Source organism: Schistocerca cancellata, chromosome 9 (genome assembly GCF_023864275.1).
Source record: "Schistocerca cancellata isolate TAMUIC-IGC-003103 chromosome 9, iqSchCanc2.1, whole genome shotgun sequence".
Lineage (NCBI taxonomy): Eukaryota > Metazoa > Arthropoda > Insecta > Orthoptera > Acrididae > Schistocerca > Schistocerca cancellata.
The window spans coordinates 296743245-296767473 of NC_064634.1; the positions used below are offsets into that span (position 1 = coordinate 296743245).

General features: G+C 44.6%; 1 protein-coding gene across 1 annotated transcript in view; it reads right to left on the bottom strand.

The window, feature by feature from the left end:
• The window catches only part of LOC126101366 (odorant receptor Or2-like), a 160811-nt gene that overhangs the window by 17176 nt on the left and 119406 nt on the right, over positions 1–24229 (bottom strand). Inside the window, exons 5-7 of the mRNA XM_049912034.1 lie at positions 20810–20909; positions 17596–17694; positions 1373–1528 (exon numbers count right to left, since the gene is read on the bottom strand). Of these exons, the coding sequence (XP_049767991.1) occupies positions 1373–1528; positions 17596–17694; positions 20810–20909 (355 nt within the window). The remainder of the gene's footprint in view (positions 1–1372; positions 1529–17595; positions 17695–20809; positions 20910–24229) is intronic.

Here is a 24229-nt window from a genome sequence, read left to right on the forward strand (position 1 = left end):
CAATCTTATGGACTGATCAGCATCAACAGTGACACATGTCCTCACTTCATGACACGTTGTGGAGAGGTTCGAAATTTAATCCAGGACATTGGCGCAAAGACTGATGACCAGAATCTTTATACCACCATCTTGGCTCCGCTTGCTTCCAAAATACTGGCTGTTACAATTTCATCCAGCACCAGAACTCGGACCCGCTTACCAGCATGTCGAGCACTACCGCTGTATTTCCTGGGCTGGTCATGAATTTGGAGTTTATAAATGCCATGTGGTCATAGTTATTGTATGAATTGCTGGCGCAGTACACCAAAGAGTAATCAAAAGCATTGTGTTGCAATGTGTTCCATGGACATTAGAGATTCTGTGTCTGAACTTTCTATTCTATTGTCGTCTTCGTCTGTTATTGGACTTGAAAAGAAAAGAACGATTGTCTGAAGGTCATCTTGCTGTAATTTTCTATTTAAGTTTAAAACTAAGAAAAAATATAGTTGTTCATAACTTAAGATTTGTGTACAGGATTCAATAATGTGTATTCTTCAACCTTGCTTGCCATGAGTAGACGTGGCCTTAACGGAATATTGACCATTGTTAGGCCCCATACTAGAAAATAATCAGTAATTTTCTTTCAGCTCATCTTCGAGATGTGCCGCCGGTTATGACACTAAACTTTCTTTTAGATTCCACTAGCTATGTGGCCGCTACGAATAATTTAATGTACTTCACTTTCAGATTTTCTCAAGGCTGCAAGATAATATCCCAAGCAGAAAGGTCTGGTTACAGGATTCTAGTTCTAGTATAAGATTTCATCTGCAAAAGTTTAGGCTAGTTATCTTATATTGTTATTCGAGACGAAACCACGATCTTGAATTACGGGTTCCATTACTCCGCATTGAACTGACATACGAAATATTATCGGATGCTATAAGCACATGAGTTTTAACTATACTCTGGATATACGTACACAGGGGAATATCTGTTATGATTCAAGAGAGAGACAATTAGTTATTTATAATCCCGTAACCACCCTGAGTACTGAGCTAGTTTGCTGATTGCTGATCCGCGTCGGGCTAATTTAAAAATACGGTACATTACACTGTTCATAGTATTATTAGTTACTTATCTTTCGTTTTGACGTTACTTTATTCAAAGATATCAAAGCATAAAAATAAATTTAAAATTTTATGAAGTTACATTTCACGGTGCAAGCAATGTGCGCTAAATTTCGTACCCAGTACGTCCCCAATCACCCACAAATTAGACATGTAATCTTCCTATTGTACTGTATATACACTACAAGAAAATTTCGTTATTCGTTATCCTCCCTGATCTTATAATTTTAACGGCCATTAGTGTAGATAAAACGAAGAGTACGCACCAGCAGGAATGTCTCGCGGGTGAGTCCATAGAGCTTGCAGGCAGTGAGCTTGACGGGGTTCTGCAGGCGAGCCATCATGATGCGCAAGGAGCGCTTCAAACTGGGGTCCGCATCTGGCCAGGCACAGCTGTACGCCGACAACTGCAGCTTCTCGCTCTGCAACAGCCGTAACATAACTTAACAGCGTTATACTGGCCGCTTCGTGGCCACCTGCCAGGGCGCCTTATGCAACAAGCGAGCATTTTCGTAGCTGGTCAACGGTGATGGGATGAGACGGACGATATGTATACAGGATCATAGAGTTAAGGCAGAACGATTAAGTATAACGTAATATTTCTAAATGGGACAAACTATAGGAAGCAGTCCCTGAGAGGATGAAGGACACAAAAAGCCATGTGGACATATGGCTAGCTCCCAGTTTGAGGTAAAAAGATCTTTGATAATGATTCCAGTATCAGCACCAGACAGCTTAGAGTAAGCCAGAAGACCATGTGGAATATTCTCCACCACAACTGCCAATATCCATATCACGTACAACGTGTGCTGGCCCTTTTGCCTATGGATTTCCCTCCAGCTCTTTCATCACATATGCCGCCACGTTGTGGGATTTCTGTTATACTTCCTATTCACAGATGGGCCTACTTTTACAAGGGGCGGTATCGTCAACATTCACAACACACCGCCGACCGTTCTGGCCGAGCGCTTCTAGGCGCTTCAGTCTGGAGCCACGCTGCTACTACAGTCGCAGGTTTGAATCCTCCCTCGGGCATGGATGTGTTTGATGTTCTAAGGTTAGTTAGGTTAAGTAGTTCTAATTCTAGGAGACTAATGACCTCAAATGTTAAGTCCCATAGCGCTCAGAGTCATTTGAACCATTTCACAACACACCCCTGAGGGCTACGGAAATTCCCCTTGTGTGGTGTGGTGGCAGCGGACCATCGGTGGATTGGATTACAGGCGACTAACATGTAGGACCAGTCATCCTTCCACTGTGCCTCATAGGCGAAGCGTATCTGCACTCTCTGCCTGTGAGTCGCTTCTCCTGTTGGAAGATGAAATGTAATGTGGCTACTGCATGACGGTGCTCCAGCTCACCACCCTCTTGAGTGTTGGGCCAAAATACGAGGTGCATTCAAGTTCTAAGGCCTCCGATTTTTTTTCTCCGGACTGGAAAGAGATAGAAACATGCGCATTGTTTTAAAATGAGGCCGCGTTCATTGTCAATACGACCCAGAGATGGCAGCACCGTACGGCAGCACCGTACGGCAGATGGAATTTTACCACCAGCGGCGAGAATGAGAACTGTTTTAAATACTTAAAATGGCGGCGTTTTCCTTACTTGAACAGCGTGCAACCATTCGTTTTTTGAATTTGCGTCGTGTGAAACAAATTGAAATTCATCGACAGTTGAAGGAGACATGTGGTGATGGAGTTATGGATGTGTCGAAAGTGTGTTCATGGGTGCGACAGTTAAATGAAGGCAGAACATCGTGTGACAACAAACCGAAACAACCTTGGGCTCGCACAAGCCGGTCTGGCGACATGATCGAGAAAGTGGAGAGAATTGTTTTGGGGGATCGCCGAATGACTGTTGAACAGTTCGCCTCCAGAGTTGGCATTTCTGTGCACACAATCCTGCATGACCACCTGAAAATGCGAAAAGTGTCATCCAGGTGGGTGCCACGAATGCTGACGGACGACCACATGGCTGCCCGTGTGGCATGTTGCCAAGCAATGTTGACGCACAACGACAGCATGAATGGGACTTAAGTTTCGTCGGTTGTGACAATGGATGAGACGTGGATGCCATTTTTCAATCCAGAAACAAAGCGCCAGTCAGCTCAATGGAAGCGCACAGATTCACCACCACCAAAAAAATTTCGGGTAACCGCCAGTGCTGAAAAAATGATGGTGTCCATGTTCTGGGACAGCGAGGGCGTAATCCTTACCCATTGCATTTCAAAGGGCACTACGGTAACAGGTGCATCCTACGAAAATGTTTTGAAGAACAAATTCCTTCCTGCACTGCAACAAAAACGTCCGGGAAGGGCTGCGCGTGTGCTGTTTCACCAAGACAATGCACCCGCACATCGAGCTAACGTTATGCAACAGTTTCTTCGTGATAACAACTTTGAAGTGACTCCTCATGCTCCCTACTCACCTGACCTGGCTCCTAGTGACTTTTGGCTTTTTCCAACAATGAAAGACACTGTCCATTGTAATTATTCGGGCTGTTATGCCGTGGTCGGTTGATGAAATCTGTGGTGATTCCCAACGTTTCGTCTCCGACTGCGGGAGACATCTTCAAGGGGGTCCGTAGCTTGATGGAAGGTCCAACACACACACTGGCTCGCTACTGACTGCCGCTAAATTCCGTGTCCGCGCGCCCCCGCGCCGCGGCGTGACGTCATGTGTTTGAAAATGTCAGTGCAATTGGCCGCTGTCCGTCGCCGTCGATCGCCGTTGCCATCACCCAGTAGTGGACGGGTGGTACACATCTTCTTTAACAACCGGCATCCATATACCGTTTAATTTGACGCCCTCCTCCTTTCGGTTGAAATTATTTGGGTGTTTAGCGATTTCGATTGCCTCCCTATAGAGCCTTTCGTAGTATCCGCTCGTGGCCGCTAGTACTTGCGTCTCCTCGAAACGAATATTGTGGTTCCCTGGCTGGAAAGCATGCTCCGCAACAGCTGATCGTTCCGTTTCTCCTCTTCTACGATTTCCCTTGTGCTCTTCCAAACGTTTAGGAACAGTTCTTTTAGTGGTACCCACATAAACATCACCACAGCTGCATGGGATCCTATACACTCCAGATTTTTCCAGTGGTTTGCGAGCGTCCTTGGCAGGCTTAAGGTATTCCTGTATCTTCCTGGTGGGCTTGTAAATTACGGTAATATTCCGCTTCGTCAAGATCCTCCCTATTCTTTCCGTTACATTTTTAACAAACGGCAGGAAAACCTTAGATTTTGCAGTAGCCTGTACGTCAGTATGATTTCTGCGTGGCTGCCTCAACGCACGTTTTATTTCGGCGGACGAATATCCGTTCTTCATTAGTGCATTGTGGAGATGTTCCATCTCAGCGTCGAGCAACTCAGGTTCACAAATATTTCTAGCTCTGTCCGCTAACGTCTTGATAACACCCCGCTTCTGTTGTGGGTGGTGGTTCGAATCCCGGTGCAAATAACGGTCCGTGTGCGTGGGTTTGCGGTACACTGAGTGGCCCAAACTACCATTTTCGTTTCTAAAAACAAGCACATCGAGGAAATGTAATTTGCCGTCTACCTCCTCCTCCATTGTAAACTGAATTCTCGAGTTTATACTGTTCAGATGTTCGTGGAACCGGCTTAGTTCCTCCCTACCATGTCTCCACAGCACAAACGTGTCATCAACGTATCGGAACCATACATTTGGTTTCTTGCTGGCAGTACCTAAGGTCTGTTCGAATTTCTCCATAAAGAAGTTTGCAATTACGGGACTTAGGGGGCTTCCCATAGCCACGCCATCCGTTTGCTCATAAAACTGTTCATTCCACTTGAAGTATGTGGTCGTCAAACAACACTTAAACAGTTCTAAAATATCGGCAGGAAAAATTCGATCCAGCTGTTCCAATACATCATTAAGTGGAACCATGGTAAACAGCGATACCACATCGAAGCTGACCAATATGTCCTCCGGCTGGACCACTATGCCATTCAATATGCTGATGAAATATGTCGAATTCTTTATATAAGAGTCCGAACGGCCCACATGTGGTTTTAACAGCGTAGTCAAAAACTTGGCTAACGAGTAGGTGGGCGAACCAATGGCACTTAGTATCGGTCTTAAAGGCACATTTTCTTTATGAATTTTGGGCAATCTATAAAGCCTCGGTGGTAGCGCAACCGAATTGCAGAGACCTTTCTGTACACTCTCTTCAATGGAGGACTTTTTTATTAACCGCGACACAGTTCGGAGAACGTTGTTAGTGGGGTCCTTATTCAGCTTCCTATATGCTTGCGGATCCAGCAGATCAGTAATTTTTCTCTGATAGTCGGCCACATCCATAACCACCGTTGCGCTTCCTTTGTCAGCTGGGAGAACCAAAATACTATCGTCGTCATTCAGGAGTTTTAAAGCTCTTCTCTCACCTACAGTTATATTACTTTTCGGCGGTTTTGCATTGGCTAATATTCTCACTGTTTCTATACTGATTTCTTCAGCTGTTACAGAATTCCTGCTTCTACACTGGCTATAATTTCTTCCATGGGCACAAAACGCGGACTAACAGCAAAATTTCCTCCCTTGGCAAGCACAGATGTATCATCGTCAGATAACGAACGTTTGGACAAATTGATAACGGTCCGGGAAATGTCTAAATGCCGAACAGTCTGATTAGGTAGCAAATGAAAGACACTCTCCGTGGCCGCACATTCACCAGCCGTGCTGCTATTGCCTCAGCGATTTTCCAGTGGTCAAAACAGACTGCTAAAGAAGCCTTCGCCGCTTCCATGGAATCATGGCGTCAGCGTTGTGAAAAACGTGTACGTCAGCAGGGCGATTACGTCGAGAAGTAACGCCAGTTTCATCGATTTCGGGTGAGTAGTTAATAAGAAAAAAATCGGAGGCCTTAGAACTTGAATGCACCTCGTATTAGCAGAAAAGGAACACTCCCACTTTCCCAGTGTGTTGTCGTATATGATTTCAATCATTAAAAGCTACACTGCCACAAACCTTTTATCTGCACATTCAAGGAGGTATACCTCCCTTGGAACTCATTTCTGGTCATATGTCCATACGACCTGTTTTGCTTCTTATTCTGTCAGGGACCTTGTCCTGCAGCTTGCCCATATTTAGTAAAATCGCCCTGTGTACACTTGTACTGTCGTAATTATCTCACCCTGTATACATACTGTCCGTCTCATTCCATCGTTCTCACCAGCCAATGACCATCAACAGTATCACTTGCCTCCACTTGATTCCACACTGTAGAGTGGTTCTAAATTTTATCAATCACATTGACGCAAAGATTTCTGATCAGCCACTCTGCACCACCACCTCTTCTCCTCTTGCATGCGAAGTACCGGTAGTGAACGTTTGATCCAACAACAGGATTCGAGCCACACACCTCTTATTCGAGCGCCACTACACAGACGTGTAATAGCGACCTCGGCTATGGAGAGAGGTACCGACACAATAAAATTATTGCAATAAACATGGTTCCAGAAAATCGTACTTTCTGAGATCTGAATACGTGTTCGTAGGAGGTGCTCAACGTGATTTCCATCCATGACAATACATCCCTTTACCTTACGCTGTAAGGAATTGCACACTCTTCGAACTTTCGCTGAAGTTTCTGTAGTGTTTGCACGTCTGCACAAAATTTAGTTCACTAGCCTTAAAAAGATTGGGAACTACCGATATATGTACTCCATAATTCTAGTGTAACTCAAAGGTGAGAGGAGAATTTTCTAACCAGTAGAATACATCAGAGTACAAAGTAGTTACTACTGGCCAATAATATGGTTATTGTAAATGCGGAGCAATACTTCGCCCTTATGTGACATGCGTTTGATAAGGTTATTGGCGAGTTAATGAGGGATTTGTTAACCCACTCAAGAAGAGAACACCAGTTCTGAGTGTATCATCAGAGGTGCTGTAGTAGGAGAGAAGAGGAGAGGACAGGAAATTGGTGCAAAACGCTCTCCGACACATACTATTTTGCAGCAAGTGAGGAAGGTACGTATATGTAGCTAGCTTAGCTGTAGCATAGGTTCCAATTAAATCTCGGATTGGTCCAATAAGATTCGTGACCGAATAATGTGCTGTTCACGGTATTTGACTGATATTTGCACTTTGTAGAATATCGATAACCAATTGTGCTCTATAGAACTAACTTCGTCTTGCATAAAAAGAACATATGAGGAAATAAAATTAATTATGGGACATACGTTGCCCCGAGTGGTCAACAACCTTTCTTGTTTAGCAACAATCCGCTAGCCGTCGCGGTTCCGCACGTGATCTGAAGATAGTAGTCATAGAGACCAAAACAGATCTTATAGTTAATGTGCAATCGCGACTTTAAATGAAATGTTATACAGAAAAAAATATGCAAGATGTCACCCTTGTACCGTCGAACGATCAAGTTACGTTCCGGATAACACGAGGATCCATTCCCCCGCTCAATGTTGAATCCTGCTCTTACCGTCTGTGCCTCACTGCGATATTAGAACGTACAGCTCACCAACGTAGTATTCCGCACTCTCTGTATAGAAAAGCGACCTCCTTCAGGCTGGACTCTAAATCATAGCTCGTAAGACAACCCAACGCACCGACTGAGATGGCGAAGTGGTTAGATAGCGGACTAGCATTCGAGAGAAGTTGTCCATCGCTCACCTAAATCGCATGTGGTAAATGTCAGGTTCCTTCTTCTTAAAAGAACATGGCCGATTTTCCTCGTCGTTCTTCCCGATCCGGAATCTATAATGATCTTTTCGTCGACGAGAGTTTACCTTCAGAATCAAACCTGATTCCAATCAGCGTCGCCTTGCCAACGAGCTCCTCTACTCGGAATCCTAGAGGTACTATGCTATAGTGCTGATAAAAATACACACAAGTGCGTGAAAGAGCATCATCCCGAAGATGAATACGAATTGGTTTGATCGAAATGACCTCTAAAAGTTTACAAGTTGAATAGAATCCTGGCGCGTCTTCCGATTTGCAGTGAGCAAAATGTAACGACTGTCTCACGTTGCAGCTGAACGTGGGCAAAGTGTAGGTTAGCTTTCTTCGCATCCATTGGGTTTTCTCAACAAGAGCCAAAAACCTTGAACGATAACATGCGAAACTTCAACTGCATTTACTACAGAAATCTATGACTCGCCGATTCTGTTCTGCTAATGGACGTCATGCCAATAATCCTTCCATAATCGCACTACATTTACTAGTACCGAAGAGAGTACTAGTATCGAATACCTTCGTCTCTTGAAATCCAGTGATGTAGCAATACGACTCTTATCTGTGACAACACGATCTTTTCCTCCTTCCTGTAGTAGTTATCAGCGATTCTATTCAAAGTCGTCTTAGATACAGTTTTTCCGTTTAATAGTATACGTATACCTCCTTCACCTCTCAAGCTATCAGCTGTGCAACATTCCGCTCTCTAGAAATAAAATCTTAAAACGGAGAGGATGATGTACTACCTTCTACGACGAAAAAAGTGACGTACCACGAAGGAATTATCGAAATTGAACCGAAATCGGTATATGTCACGTACGTGTACAGACAAACAAATGATTACAGTTTAAGAAAAATCGCATAATTTTTTCAAGAGAAAGAGGGCTTAACAACTGGCCGGTTTTGAGCGCGAGTACTCGCGTCAGCTCAGGTATGTGCTCGCGAGCAGGTGCAAGGTCGCTGAGTAGGGAGGGAGGGGAGGGAGGGGAAATGCGCGCGCACGTTTGAATGTGATCTCGCGTTCTTAGCAGATTTAATTAGCCATCTGAATGCTTTGAACATTTTACTACAAGGTAAAGATCTGCTAATTATTTCATAGATCGAATACGAGCTTTTAAAATGAAATTGACACTTTGAGTGAGTCAGCTGGAAACAGGAAACCTAGCTCATTTTCCTAAATTATCATCCATGCAAGATGTTCACAAAGACTGTGAACGTTATTCACATAGTTTAGTTGATCAGCGCTTTCAAGATCTGACAGCACTAGACAGTGATTTTGATCTGTTCTCTCCATATTCAGCGAATATTTAAGAGATTCGTCCTGAGCTGCAACTAGAAATTATTGATCTGCAGTGTGACAGAGAATATAGAGACAAATTTCAGAACAAGAAAAACATTTTGGAATTCTACAGACACTTCCCTCAGGATAGATTTCCTCGTTTGCACAAACTGGCGGCTACAATAACTTCAATATTCGGTTCCACGTATGTTTGTGAACAACTGTTCTCTGCAATGAAATGTAACAAGACGCGCCTGAGAAACGCATTGTCTGATCGAAATTTAAACTGCACGCTGCGCCTAAAATGCACAAGAACAATTACTCCGAACATAGACGCAATTGTAAAGGGCAAAAAGTACAAGATAACCGAGAATCTCACACTTCAGTGACACCTTTTATTGTGTAACAGTTCGCAAATGAATGCGAATGTAGAGGTATACACTAAGCTAATAAAATTATGTGGCATGTGTACATTCTCCTTTATTTGTTTCATTTGTCGCAGTAATAATTCGTGAGTGATATCCCTGCAGGTGGCCGCGGATTTACATTGACTGGCGGCAGCTGTTGTGTGCCCCACGTGACTTTCCCCACTCTCCGCTCTGGTCCGTTAGTGTGGGTAGCGTGCTCGCGCTGCTCCGTGCTCGCGCCTTGCTGCTCACAGCTTGCTCCGCGAGCACGTATGTTGTGAAGCCCTGAGCTACACAAATTGAGCAAGTCAATAACGCTTTGGTCCATCTCTGACCCTCATGCAAGCAGTTACTCGAAAAAAAATGGTTCAAATGGTTCTGAGCACTATGGGACTTAACTTCTGAGGTCATCAGTCCCCTAGAACTTAGAACTACTTAAACCTAACTAACCTAAGGACATCACACACATCCATGCCCGAGGCAGGATTCGAACCTGCGACCGTAGCGGTCACGCGGTTCCAAACTGAAGCGCTTAGACCCGCACGGCCACACCGGCCGGCTGCAGTTACTCGACTTGGCATTGATTGATAGAGATGTTGCATGTCCTCCTGAGTGATATCGTGCCAGATTCTGTCCATTTAGTGAAGTATTCCTCACTCGGATTATTTCCACAAGATCACAAGTAGATGTAGTTCGTTTATTTGAAAAAGTAAACTTCGAATACAAACAGATTGCTGTTTCTGATGCAGGTCAACGAAAGAGAAAAAACGTTCTTCAGAAATTCTTCTTAGTAATGTGAAGAAAACGTTCGTCACGAGCAATTGTTCTCCAGCTAAAGAAAATAGATTCCTGAATGCGTAGATTATGTTCTCTTGAGAAATGAAAGGGCAACGGCCTTGACGCAGTGGATATACCGGTTCCCGTGAGATCGCCGAAGTTAAGCGCTGTTGGGCGTGGCCGGCACTTGGATGGGTGACCATCCAGCCGCCATGCGCTGTTGCCATTTTTCGGGGTGCACTCAGCCTCGTGATGCCAATTGAGGAGCTACTCGACCGAATAGTAGCGGCTTCGGTCAAGAATACCATCCTACGACCGGGAGAGCAGTGTGCTGACCCCACGCCCCTCCTATCCGCATCCCCCACCGAGGATGACACGGCGGTCGGATAGTCCCGTTAGGCCACTCGTGGCCTGAAGACGGAGTGAGAAATGAAAAGTCTATCTTCGAAACAAAAGTACATATTCAAAGTTCTACCTCACGAGCAGCACGCCTTGCCCACCGTGTAGAACACCAAAGCTCGCAGCACAGATCGTGGGAGCGCAGCTGTCCGGATGACCAAGGTGTCGTCCGGTCCGAGGTGGTGTCCAGACAGTAATGGTACAACAGTTTCTGGCTGGCGAAGACGAAAGTCGCTCTAGCCGGCTCTGGGTGTGGGCAGAAATATTCGAGCGGGGCAAGTTACAATTTTCCTATTGGCTATCTAAGGTCTGGTAGATGCAGCAAGAGGTGCGTGTATGGAGCAGCCCCTTTTGCTATATGCTGCGCATTCTGCCGATTCCCGCTCACGCTGCGGTGAGTAACGCATAGCCGATTGTCGCTGTTGCTACTCGAGATGTCGGGACGCGGAAGGGGACGCAAAGCTGCTGCCTTGGCGGAGTTGCTGCTCACGCTAGCAGGAACGTCCGCTGCAGCGCAGTGCTTTCGCTGCCAAAAGCTTGGCCACGTCGCCAAGCACTGCAGCGGAGCAGTCGCGTGCTTGAAGTGTGCGCAAGCACACGACACACGTGACTGCAAGAAGCAGAAGGACGCCCCCTGTACCTGCGCCAACTGCGGCGGCGCACACGCGGCCAACGCCCGTTCCTGCGCCTACAGAAGAAACTGGCGCGGACCGGAGAAGAAGACGCAGAAGCAAGTGACCACCACACACGAAGAGGTGGTCACTTGTACGGGAGACGTCGTCACCAGGCGCCTTAACGACGCCGTACAAGACGCCATGTCCGCCTTCAAATCCGCCATGGCGGAAGATAGGGCGGCCATGCTGGCGGAACTGGGCGAGGCTCGGAGTTAGATTGCTGAGCTGACGCAGGAGCTTCGTTCAGCCAAAGCAGCTTCCGCCACAACAGTCGACACCGCCACCCAGGCGACTCCTCCACGGGAGGATTTCGCGACGGTGGCCACGCAGACCGACGTGCCTGCCGAAGGGGAGGCAACACAGACCAAGACGGACACCGAAGCAGCAGCGCAAGAAGAAGAGTGGGAAGAAGTCCCATTCCTCCCGCTTCCAGACATGTACAGCGCAAGCGCAGTAACAAAGGAGATCGCTGGCTCGCTTCGCGATGGTACATTCCCCCACCACGACAACCCTTATCCCTTCGTTCCACCAAACCATCCTAGACCCCAACTCCCTCATCACCCACATGGGTATCCAGAAGGCCTTATTGGTCTTTCTAGGGAGGAATTCAATCTGATTGATTCCTACCCTATCTTCACACAGCTGCAAATGCGCTGCATCATCATCTCTCTGGTAAACGGAGAATATGATAAAGCAGGAATCCTTATGCACGGTATCCCAACCGAGGAAGAGCCCTCAGCGACAGCCAAGAAGAAGAAGAAAAATCGTCACACCGACAAGTACAGGAAATAGGTCATCGGCACTCCTTGCCAGTCCAGAAACACCTACCAGTACAGAAAGAAGATTCGACAAGATTCCCAGGGGAGTAAAGGCCAAACGGCCACAAACTTTCAATAGAACATCCTCACAGTGAGGAAGTCACAAAAGGAGCAGCAGCAGCAGCAGCGCATTCTGCCTGGTTGCGGGGAGGCCCTCTGCGGGCTGAGCCGGATACCGCTAAAACCACCCGCAGGGGCCGAGTTGACGATAACCCACTAAGAACAGATACGTTGCGGGTTGGCGGCGTCGAAGGCGAAGGTGAGAGACGTGCCATTTAGAGCGTTAGACTGTCAAAATCCCGAGCTCGTTGGAAAGCCTGCCCATAATGCTCCAAACTTTCTCAAGTGGGAAGACATCCGGCGGCTTTGCTGGCAAAGGTAGGGTTTGGCAATCACGAAGACAAACAGTAGAAATTCTCGCCGTGTGCGGGCGGGCACTGTCTTGCTGAAATGTAAGCCAAGGATGGCTTGCCATGAAGGGCAGCAAAACGGGATGCAAAGTATCGTTGACATACCGCTGTGCTGTAAGAGTGTCGCGCATGACATCCAAAGGGGTCCTGCTATGAAAGAAAATGGCACCCCAGACCATCCTGGGCTTACATTTTAGCAATATTATGTCTGCTCGCACACGGCGGGAGTTTCTATTGCTTTTCTTCGCGATTTTCAAACCCTACCTTGACCAGTAAGGTCGCTGGATCTCTCAAATTGAGGACGCTTGGGTCCCTTCAACCAGCTTGGGATTTTGACGATCTGACCCTCCAATTAGACAGGATTTGGAAGGTATCCCTCAGAACGTCTATCAACTCTACCAATGCCGAACCAAATAACTGCGATTTGTGGTGTGTCGTTTTGTTACTTTTTATTTTTTATTTCATTTTCTTAAAGTGCAATTTAAAGAGAATGAAATATTTAAAAGTATTTTCATTATAGGATGATTTGCATTGATGTTATTAAAATTACCCATCATCCCTGTTTTTCATTCTTTAGAAATAGAGTTATAGAGAAGCACTGCACTTCTTTGCGCAGGAAGCAACTGCGGCGGGAAACGATAATTAGTGAGGGGAAGGTTGACTGGAGATGTAATGGTTTGAATATCGCTGGATCAAGGGTACTAAGGTGTTAAAACGGAAGGGAGTGGCGATGTAAGTGGGTCGGTTTTGTGGTAGGATACGTGAGTTGGAATTTGCGCAAGAACTAACGAAGCCCGACAATGATTATAGGAAGGATATGAAGAAAAGGGAAAGAAAGATTAGGAGTCAGCATCCTATGGAGGACAAAATCCTTAGAGCTGGACCACAAGCTCAGATTGGACAAGCAAAGGGAAGGCACTCGGCTGATTCATTAGAAAAAGAAATCCCAACATTTTCCTTAAGTGGTTTTGGGAACCAATGGGAAAGTTAAATTAGAATAGCAGTCTTGTGATGTGAACCCCACTCCTACCGAATGTGAGTCCAGTGGCATAAATACAGCGCCACACAAATCGAGGAGAGAGTAAGAACTGAATGGCGGCAGTAGAATCTGATAAAGGTAATGATCGGAATGGGCGAGTTAGATATGATTTCATAGACTAGGATTGTCTGTCTGTTGTACCACTGGGAGAGGAAATGGACTGTGTTGGACGGTGTAGAAGCATGCGGCCGAGGAAATTTGTTTGTATAGGGGCAGGGGCATATCCCGATTAGAGCGAACCAATAGAGTGCTTGGAGTATGATTTGGGACAATTTTGCGTGTTGCGGAGTTCTGATGAATAGGGCGGTTGTAAATGGCAATGTTGAAGACCTCAGGACGCAAACTGCACGTGGTTCATCTTATTTTATAGCTTAAATTGTTGAGTTGGAGCCTATGAATCTTGTATTTCTTGACAGTGAAACGGAAGTTTAGTAAAATAGGTGGTGTAGGAGGAGATAGTCTTAGCGTGTTACCAGTCCGGACGATAAATATAGAGAGAGATCGGATCGGAACATAGGGGCAAGCACAAAAACGTATAGAATAAAAGCTTACCTGCGTGGATTTGTAGAACTGCAATTACAATGGGAACTTCGTTCTTTACTACTGACAGAAATTAACCCGCTCCTGAGATTCATGCGAGTTTCGAATGGACATCCATTATGTAACAGCTTAATAGCTGATAGGCACAAATCACCTTCTACAGTAACAAAATATCTGAAATCAGTATGAGTGCGACTCAAATTTCAGTCCGTATATTTTGATTTAAGTTTTTCGTGCTTTAGTCAGATGACAGCAGCTGAACGCCTGAATTTACTTTCACAGTGAGATTAGCCACTGGTATACCAAACAAAGTGTAAGCAGTGCAAGTTTTCCACGTTGCATCAAAGTTTCTTGGGCTGCATAGCCCTTACATTACAATACAGAACACCTTATGATCCACCGACTATCTCCGTTAATTGTAGAGTTGGTGCAGCGGGACAAGCATGGATATTCCAACGCCCTACCACCCAGTATATGTTGTTGTTGTTGTGGTCTTCAGTCCAGAGACTGGTTTATGCAGCTCTCCATGCTACTCTATCCTGTGCAAGCTTCTTCTTCTCCCAGTACCTACTGCAACCTGCATCCTTCTGAATTCATCTCTTGGCCTCCCTCTACGATTTTTACCCTCCACGCTACCCTCCGGTACTAAATTGGTGATCCCTTGATGCCTCAGAACATGTCCTACCATTCGATCCATCCTTCTTGTGAAGTTGTGCCACAAACTCCTCTTCTCCCCAATCCTATTCAGTATCTCATTAGTTATGTGATCCACCCATATAATCTTCAGCATTCTTCTGTAGCACCACATTTCGAAAGCTTCTATTCTCTTCTTGTCCATGTTTCACTTCCATGCATGGCCCCCTAATACTTTCAGAAACAACTTCCTGACACTTAAATCTATACTCGATGTTAACAAATTTCTCTTCTTCAGAAACGTTTTCCTTGCCATTGCCAGTCTACATTTTATATCATCTCTGCTTCGACCATCATCAGTTATTTTACTCTCCAAATAGCAAAAGTCCATTACTACTTTAAGTGTCTCATTTCCTAATCTAATTCCCTCAGAATCACCCGACTTAATTCGACTACATTCCATTATCCTCGTTTTGCTTTTGTTGATGTCCATCTTATATCCACTGTCCATTCCGTTCAACTGCTCTTCCAAGTCGTTTGCTGTCTCTGACATAATTACAATGTCATCGGTGAACCTCAAAGTTTCTATTTCTTCTTCATGGATTTTAGTACGTACTCTGAATTTTTCTTTTGTTTCCTTTACTGCTTGCTCAATATACAGATTGAATAACATCGGGGAGAGGCTACAACCCTGTCTCACACCCTTCCCAACCACTGCTTCCCTTTCATGTCCCTCGACTATTATAACTGCCATCTGGTTTCTGTACAAATTGTAAATAGCCTTTCGCTTCCTGTATTTTACCCCTGCCACCTTCAGAATTTGAAAGAGAGTATTCCAGTCAACATTGCCAAAAGCTTTCTCTAAGTCTACAAATGCTAGAAACGTAGGTTTGCTTTTCATTGATCTATCTTCTAAGATAAGTCGTAGGGTTAGTATTGCTCACGTGTTCCAATATTTCTACGTAATCCAAACTGATCTTCCCCGAGGTCGGCTTCTACCAGGTTTTCCATTCGTCTGTAGCGAATTCGTGTTAGTATTTTGCAGGCGTGACTTATAAACTAATAGTTCGGTAATTTTCACATCTGCGAACACCTGCTTTTTTGGGATTGGAATTATTATATTCTTCTTGAAGTTTGAGGGTATTTCGCCTGTCTCATACATCTTTCTCACCAAATGGTAGAGTTCTGTCAGGACTGGCTCTCCCAAGGCTGTCAGTAGTTCTAATGGAATGTTGTCTACTCCCGGGGCCTTGTTTCGAGTCACGTCTTTCATCTACATCTACATCTACATCCATACTCCGCAAGCCACCTGACGGTGTGTGGCGGAGGGTACCTTCAGTACCTCTATCGGTTCTCCCTTCTATTCCAGTCTCGTATTGTTCGTGGAAAGAAGGATTGTCGGTATGCCTCTGTGTGGGCTCTAATCTCTCTGATTTTATCCTCATGGTCTCTTCGCGAGATATACGTAGGAGGGAGCAATATACTGCTTGACTCTTCGGTGAAGGTATGTTCTCGAAACTTTGACAAAAGCCCGTACCGAGCTACTGAGCGTCTCTCCTGCAGAGTCTTCCACTGGAGTTTATCTATCATCTCCGTAACGCTTTCGCGATTACTAAATGATCCTGTAACGAAGCGCGCTGCTCTCCGTTGGATCTTCTCTATGTCTTGTATCAACCCTATCTGGTACGGATCCCACACTGCTGAGCAGTATTCAAGCAGTGGGCGAACAAGCGTACTGTAACCTACTTCCTTTGTTTTCGGATTGCATTTCCTTAGGATTCTTCCAATGAATCTCAGTCTGGCATCTGCTTTACCGACAATCAACATTATATGATCATTCCATTTTAAATCACTCCTAATGCGTACTCCCAGATAATTTATGGTATTAACTGCTTCCAGTTGCTGACCTGCTATTTTGTAGCTAAATGATAAAGGATCTATCTTTCTGTGTATTCGCAGCACATTACACTTGTCTACATTGAGATTCAGTTGCCATTCCCTGCACCATGCGTCAATTCGCTGCAGATCCTCCTGCATTTCAGTACAATTTTGCATTGTTACAACCTCTCGATACACCACAGCATCATCTGCAAAAAGCCTCAGTGAACTTCCGATGTCATCCACCAGGTCATTTATGTATATTGTGAATAGCAACGGTCCTATGACACTCCCCTGCGGCACACCTGAAATTACTGTCTTTCAGTGGTCTGTCAAACTCTTCACGCAGTATCATCCTCTTCCATTTCCATAATATTGTCCTCAAATACATCGCCCTTGTTTAGAACATCTATATACTACTTCCACCTTTCTGCTTTCCCTTCTTTGCTTAGAACTGGGTTTCCATCTGAGCTCTTGATATTCATACAAGTGGTTCTCGTTTCTCCAAAGGTCTCTTTAATTTTTCTGTAGGCAGTATCTATCTTACCCCTCGTGAGATAACCCTCTACATCCTTACATTTGTCCTCTGGTCATCCCTGCTTAGCCGTTTTGTACTTCCTGTTGATCTCATTTTTGAGACGTTTGTATTCCTTTTTGCCTGCTTCATTTACTGCATTTTTATATTTTCTCCTTTCATCATCAATTAAATTCACTATTTCTTCTGTTGCCCAAGGACTTCTACTAGCCCTCGTCTTTTTACCTACTTGATCCTCTGCTGCCTTCACTACTTGATCCATCAAAGCTACCCAATCTTCTTTTACTGTATTGCTTTCCCCCATTCCTGTCAATTGTTCCCTTATGCTCTCTCTGAAATACATGAGAAATTATTGATGCGTTTGTGCACGTACGTGGGCAGCCTACAGTATTCACTGACCTCCAAAAGTAGCTCCCCACCGTACCAGCAGTACAGGAACAGCTGGTAGAACATTGTAGCCAGGTACGTTATGTATGTGTGTAGGTACGCTCTCTCCGCCTGCAACAATTATACATAGTACATATCTCAGATACACTGATCAGCCAGAACATTATGATCAGCGACCTACTATCGATATAGTCCCGTTCAGGCCATAGCGCATTAGATGGCGAGGAATGGCTGCCAGTCAGCCACACACACGGTGCATGTAACGTCAGTGAGCCTGCTGTCCGTATGTAGAATGGCGAAGGCGCACGATCTATTTGGCTTTGACTGAGGGCAGATTGTGACGGCCTGGAGGTTCTGCACGAGAATTTAGGAAACTGCATGACTTGTGGGGTGTTCGATGAGTACTGTGGTAAGTGCGTTAAATATGTGGCGAAAGCAAGGTGAAACAACGTCCAGACGTGGTGGGGTTGGGCGACCACATCTCATTACAGATGTCGGATATCGTAAGCTGGACAGATTGGTAAAATAGGACAGGCGTCGATCTGTGGCAGAACTAACATCATCAGACTTTAATGCCGGACAGAGTACAAGTGTGTCCGAACACACAGTACACCGAACACTCCAAACGATGGCTCTCCACGGGTGACGACTCGTCCATGTGTCAAAGTTAACACCATCACATCGGCAACTACGGCTGAAATAAGCAGTGACGATCGGCATTGGACGTTGGCGCAGCGGCATATCGTTGCATGATCTAATGAATCGCCGGCCGGTGTGGCCGTGCGGTTCTAGGCGCTCCAGTCTGGAACCGCGTGACCCCTACGGTCGCAGGTTCGAATTCTGCCTCGGGCATGGATGTGTGTGATGTCCTTAGGTTAGTTAGGTTTAAGTAGTTCTAAGTTCTAGGGGACTGATGACCATAGATGTTAAGTGCCATAGTGCTCAGAGCCATCTAATGAATCCCAATCCCTTTGTCATCATGTCGTCTTCCAAGGTAACAATTCCTTGACATCTGTACTGCAGGGCGGTAACAAGCTAGCGGCGGCTCCGTAATGCTCTGGGGAACATTCACGTGGGCATTCACGGGTCCAGTGGCACCATGTAGGCGAAGGGATATCGTACACTGGTTGCATACCACGTGCCCCCCTTCATGACGCGATATGTTTCACGATGGCAGCGGCAATTTTCAACAAGACTGTGCGCCGCACCACAAGGCCAGGAGAGTGATGAACTGGCTCGAGGAACACAGTGGGAAGTTCCACCTGATGTGCCCCCCCCCCCCCCCACACACACACACACACTTGCCAGATCTGAACCTACTCGAACACAACTAAGATGCGACTGAATGTGACGTCAGAGTTCATCGCCCCCTTCACCGGAATTTGCCAGAACTAGTGCCTTGTGTGTGCAGATGTGGCGCCAACTCCTTTCAGCGACCTACCAGAGTCTCATTGCTTCCATGCCACGAAGCGTCGCCGCTGTTATCCGTGCCAAAGGTGGACATACCGGCTGTTAGGTAGGAGGTCATAATGTTCTGGCTGATCAGTGTATTTCGTCTGTTACTGCAACAAAGACATAGGTCATCAACGGTTACAGCTCCCAGCAACATATGAAAAATGAATGGTCTGGAATGAGTAGAATGTGATACATTGAGGGACCAATGATGCCTTACAAGTTAACTGATTATCTATACAAGAGTTGAGTCAGGACAAAATTAAGAAATTGCTGGTAGTGTTTCAAGTAAAGTGAGCACCCCTTAACCCTCTCAAACCAAATGGGGAGGGATGGGGTATTTTACGCATACCTTTTGAAAACTTTGTAATCTAGTCTGCTATTTAATATTTTAAAATTTTGAAAAAATATTAATTGTTCTTTTAATGAATTCTTCTACCAGATTCCATAAAAGTTTTAAATTTTCCAGGTAAACTATAGCCAACAATGTAAGTATTAGTGGTAATGTCACTTTCTCCATTGAATTTAGTATTCAATATTTTCAGGTTCATTACCTTATTTAGACATTGATATCTCATTAAAAATACGTTATGAGTAAAATAACGTTATTGAAGTGCGTTGATATTCCTAAGTGTGTGCTAAAAATTATTGTCAGGTTCAGGACTCTAATACACATCAGCATCTCTTTAAAAAGTATGTTGTTAATATAGGTCAACAACAATCAACGAATTTTTTTTTCATTTTTTCTGGGACTGGACATAAAGAAACACCCCTCCTTCCCCTTGATAATGCCCGATATGGAAAATTTGCTGATATTGCTTGGGTCAACATTTCAAAATCATTTTTAGGTCCACGGAATAACATTACCATCTTGATCACTACCGATTTCCAGCATATATCAATACTATAGCTATCCGTATGGTGATTAATATCATTCAATACTGAGAATTGTTTTCTGGACACGATTACGTTACGACAGTTCTAGATGCAGAAAAAATGTAGCAGCGACTAGCAGCTGCAAATATTTGAATGTGAAAAACTGAAACATTATTTCTGTATTTCAGTCCTTCAACAGCCATTTTTTAATATATAAAATAGTATCTTCAAGCCTTTTGTCAGTTTAACTTACGTATACGAGAAGCTAAATATTGCAGCTGTTTAAAGGAAGAAGAAACTACAGACGGACACGTTTTAATGTTTTTGAATGATTTGTTGCCGTGATAACGTTTCCTGTTCAGCGTTTGTGCTCTGTTTGTGTAAATTTGCCAGTTTCTAGAGACGGAGTCTCCACACAGCCGGGAATGGATAGTGTCGCCTTGCGTTTCTCAGAATCTCCTAGGTGACATGTTGTCGTCTTTACATTCTCAGGTAATAGCTACGAGCAGTCTACAAATTAAAGCTCCTGTCAAAAACCGCATCTAATGATTAGCCCGAAGTATTTGAAAATCTGGCTAATAGGGCAAAAATAATGCAAAACATTACTAAATGCTTAACTGCATTTTTTTCCAATGCATCCCTCGTTGTCAAAAGCTACACTTTTTTTCTGAGTTAGTACGTATTTAGTGATTTTTCTCTGAATTTTGAATAACAATACATATTTTCAGGAAAATGTTGGGAAATGTAAGTTACATAGCGTATCTGAAAGGTTAAGCCAATGGACATATTATTACATGTTCAGAAAATTAATACAGTATTGAAATTTGTTCTTTCTGGAGACCATGTCGTGATTCTAAGTCTTTTTTACAAGAGTATGTTAATTATACAATCGACCTACCGTAATAACAGTGAATGCTGTGAAACATATGACGAGCGTGCTGGTCATGAACTGCATGAGTACTGAAGCGCTCAAAATGGACTCCATCTCAGCCGCAGACCTGAACAAAAACAACGTACACATCACAACAGAAGAGCTTCTGCGTTTACCCTGTGTATTCTGAACGGGAGAGCTCAAGAAACTAATAAATCACCAGAGACAAATGGATTGGTTAAAAAATATTGGCAACACTGCCTAATATGAAGGATGTACGTCACATGGCAGGCCCACTCTCTGAAGCTGAGACCAGAAGGTCAGATGAAGTGGTGCAATGAGTGGCGACGGCTGTGTTTAAAACAATTGCAGTGTGTACGGGTACTATCAGAAAGTGCGGGACGCCGGTTCAGGCACCCTGACAGTATGTTTAGGAAACACGAACACCGTGTGCGGATCAAGACTGAAGTGGCACGTATTCGGAGCGCACAACAATGTTTCCTTCTGGCCTGCATCCCATAATCCTTCATGACAATGTACGAGGGTAATCCTAAAAGTAAGATCTCCTATTTTTCTGTAAGTACCTAGACTTGTTTATTTCTACAATGATTTACATAAGTTTACAGCTTGAACATTTAGCTATTTTTCGACATAATCACCATTTCTGTCGATGCATTTTTGTGGACACTGTGGCAGTTTTCGTATGCCCATGACTTACCAGCTCGCCGCCATGCTGTTCAGAAAGTTATGAACCTCTTCTTTCACCTCGTCATCGGAGCTAAATCGCTGGGACAGCAATTAACGCTGACAGGTACTGTGAGACTCTGAAAAAACTCAAACGGGCAATTCAGAACCGGAGAAGAGGATGTTGAGCAAGGGCGTACGCATTCTCCATGACAACGCTGGCCCACACATCGCTCGGCAAACAGTTTCAGTGGAACATAATCACCCACCCACCCTATAATCCTGACTTGGTGCCAGTGACTATCACCTGTTCCCTAGGTTAAAAGAACATTTGGCCGGAAAGCGATTCATCTCCGACGACGAGGTGAAAGAAGAGGTTCAAAATTTCTGAACAGCATGGCGGCGAGATGGTACGATATGGGCATACAAAAACCGCCACAGCGTCTACAAAAATGCATCGACAGAAATGGTGGTTATGTCGAAAAATAGCTAAATTTCAAGCTGTAAACTGATGTAAACCATTGTAGAAATAAACAATTATATGTACTCATAAAAATAGGAGACATTACTTTTGTGATTACCCTCGTACAATATCAGACGGTGAACTCCGTGCAGCAGCTGCTGTGTACGTGGGGATGAAAGATACCGAAACATCTACGGTATTCACCCACATGGGTCCGTGCGATGACGACCTGTTCGTCAAAATGAAGGAGTCTCTTCGTGGTACGCGTCACAACACAAGAGGAGACACCATCGGTGTCACAGGGTGGTCCTTGCGAGACATCGACAGAGATGAATGCACTGTCGGCGTACGACGCGTTCCGTCTCTGGTCTCTGAGGGTGAAGGTAATGGAGATGCGGGGTGATTGCACTGAGGTGATGTAATACGTTAAACGACTGTCAATAAAGTCTGGTGGACTTTATTGAGAGATGTACAGTTATAACCTGTTGTCATTACTTTTTATCCAACCCATGTATATTTGTCCATTAGTTACGTTTTACCAAATTCAATCAAATACACTCGGAGAACACGTAGAAGGTAAGGTCTCAGATAATGACAGGATGATTCTCTCTCCGTACTGCACAGTAGCTAGAAAATACAGGATGGTCAGAAATAGTTTGAAGAGCTTGTAAGGGTCTTGCAGGGTCGATGGTGCTGAGAAATGATTGTTAATTAATAAATTCGATATGCTGCGATGTTTCCTAGTTAATTAGCATTGAAGTTAACCAATAAGGCCGTTGTGCGCGAACTCAAGCGACCGGCCAGAGAAGGTATCGACAGACGCCTTCTTTGATTAGTTTCCTAAGACCGAACAAGAGAGCGATACTAAAATTGGATATGGGAACGGTAGTAAGCGTCAAATCCGAGCCAAAGGCTGAGCAGTCTCGTGCGCTGTAATGTATGTTATGAGAACAACTGACACTAAGTGTATTCGGCGGACTGTTTGAATTTGCGCGCGAAATGGCCTGATTGACTATCTTCAATGCTAATTAACTCGGAAATGGCTCAACCTATCGAATTATTTTCTGAACAATTTTTTGTCAGCACAACTTACTCTGCAAACCCCTTACAAGTTTTTCACTGTTTCTGATCATCCGGTGTATATACTCTTCATACGGCATAGAATTGACTAGAAAACACTTGACAGGCACCCTGATGTGAAAGATATATGTTCAATACACCGATGAGCCGAAATATCCTGACCACTCCCTACCGCGAGACTGAATGCCTCTAGTGACGGCGTGGTCACGCGAAGCGGTAAGCGGAGCAGAAATGAATGGGGAATCATTCGAGCAATGATGTAGGCCACAGATGGGAAAATCCACTAAGATAAGTGGCTTTGACAAAGGGCAGATTGAAAATTCCTGATAGATTAAAACAGCGTGCTGGACGGGAAACTCGAAGCCGGGATCTTTGTGCGCACTACAAGGCTTTCGACACCGTTCCTCACAAGCGTCTTCTAACCAAACTGCGTGCCTAAGGAATATCGCCTCAGTTGTGCGACTGGATTAGTGATTTCCTGTCAGAAAGGTCATAGTTCGTAGTAATAGACGGAAATTCATCGAGTAAAACAGAAATAATATCCGGCGTTCCGCAAGGAAGTGTTACAGGCTCTCTATTGTTCCTGATCCATATTAACGACATAGGAGACAATCTCAGTAGCCGTCTCAGATTGTTTGCAGATGGTGCTGTCATTTACCGTCTTGTAAAGTCATCAAATGACCAAAACGAATTGCAAAATGATTTAGATAAGATATCTGTATGGTGAGAAAAGTGACAATTGACCCTGAATAAAGAAAAGTGTGAAGTTACTCGCTTGAGTACTAAAAGAAATCAGCTAAATTTCGATTACGCGGGTAGTCACACAAATCTGAAGGCTGTAAATGCAACTAAATACTTAGGGTTTACAATTACAAGTAACCTAAATTCGAACGATCACATAGATAATGTTGTGGTTAGAGTCATCCAAAGACTGGGATTCATTGGCAGAACACTTAGAAGGTGCAACAGGTCTACTAAAGAGACTGCTTACACCACGCTTGTCCGCCCTATTCTGGAGTATTGCTGTGCGGTGTGGGATCCACATCAGATGGGACTGACGGAAGACATCAAAAAAGTACGATGTAGGGCAGCTCGTTTTGTATTATCGTGAAGTAGGGGAGATATTGCCACAGACATGATACGTGAATTGGAGCGGCAATCATTAAAACAAAGGCGTTTTTCGTTGCGACGGGATCTTCTAATGAAATTTAAATCATCTG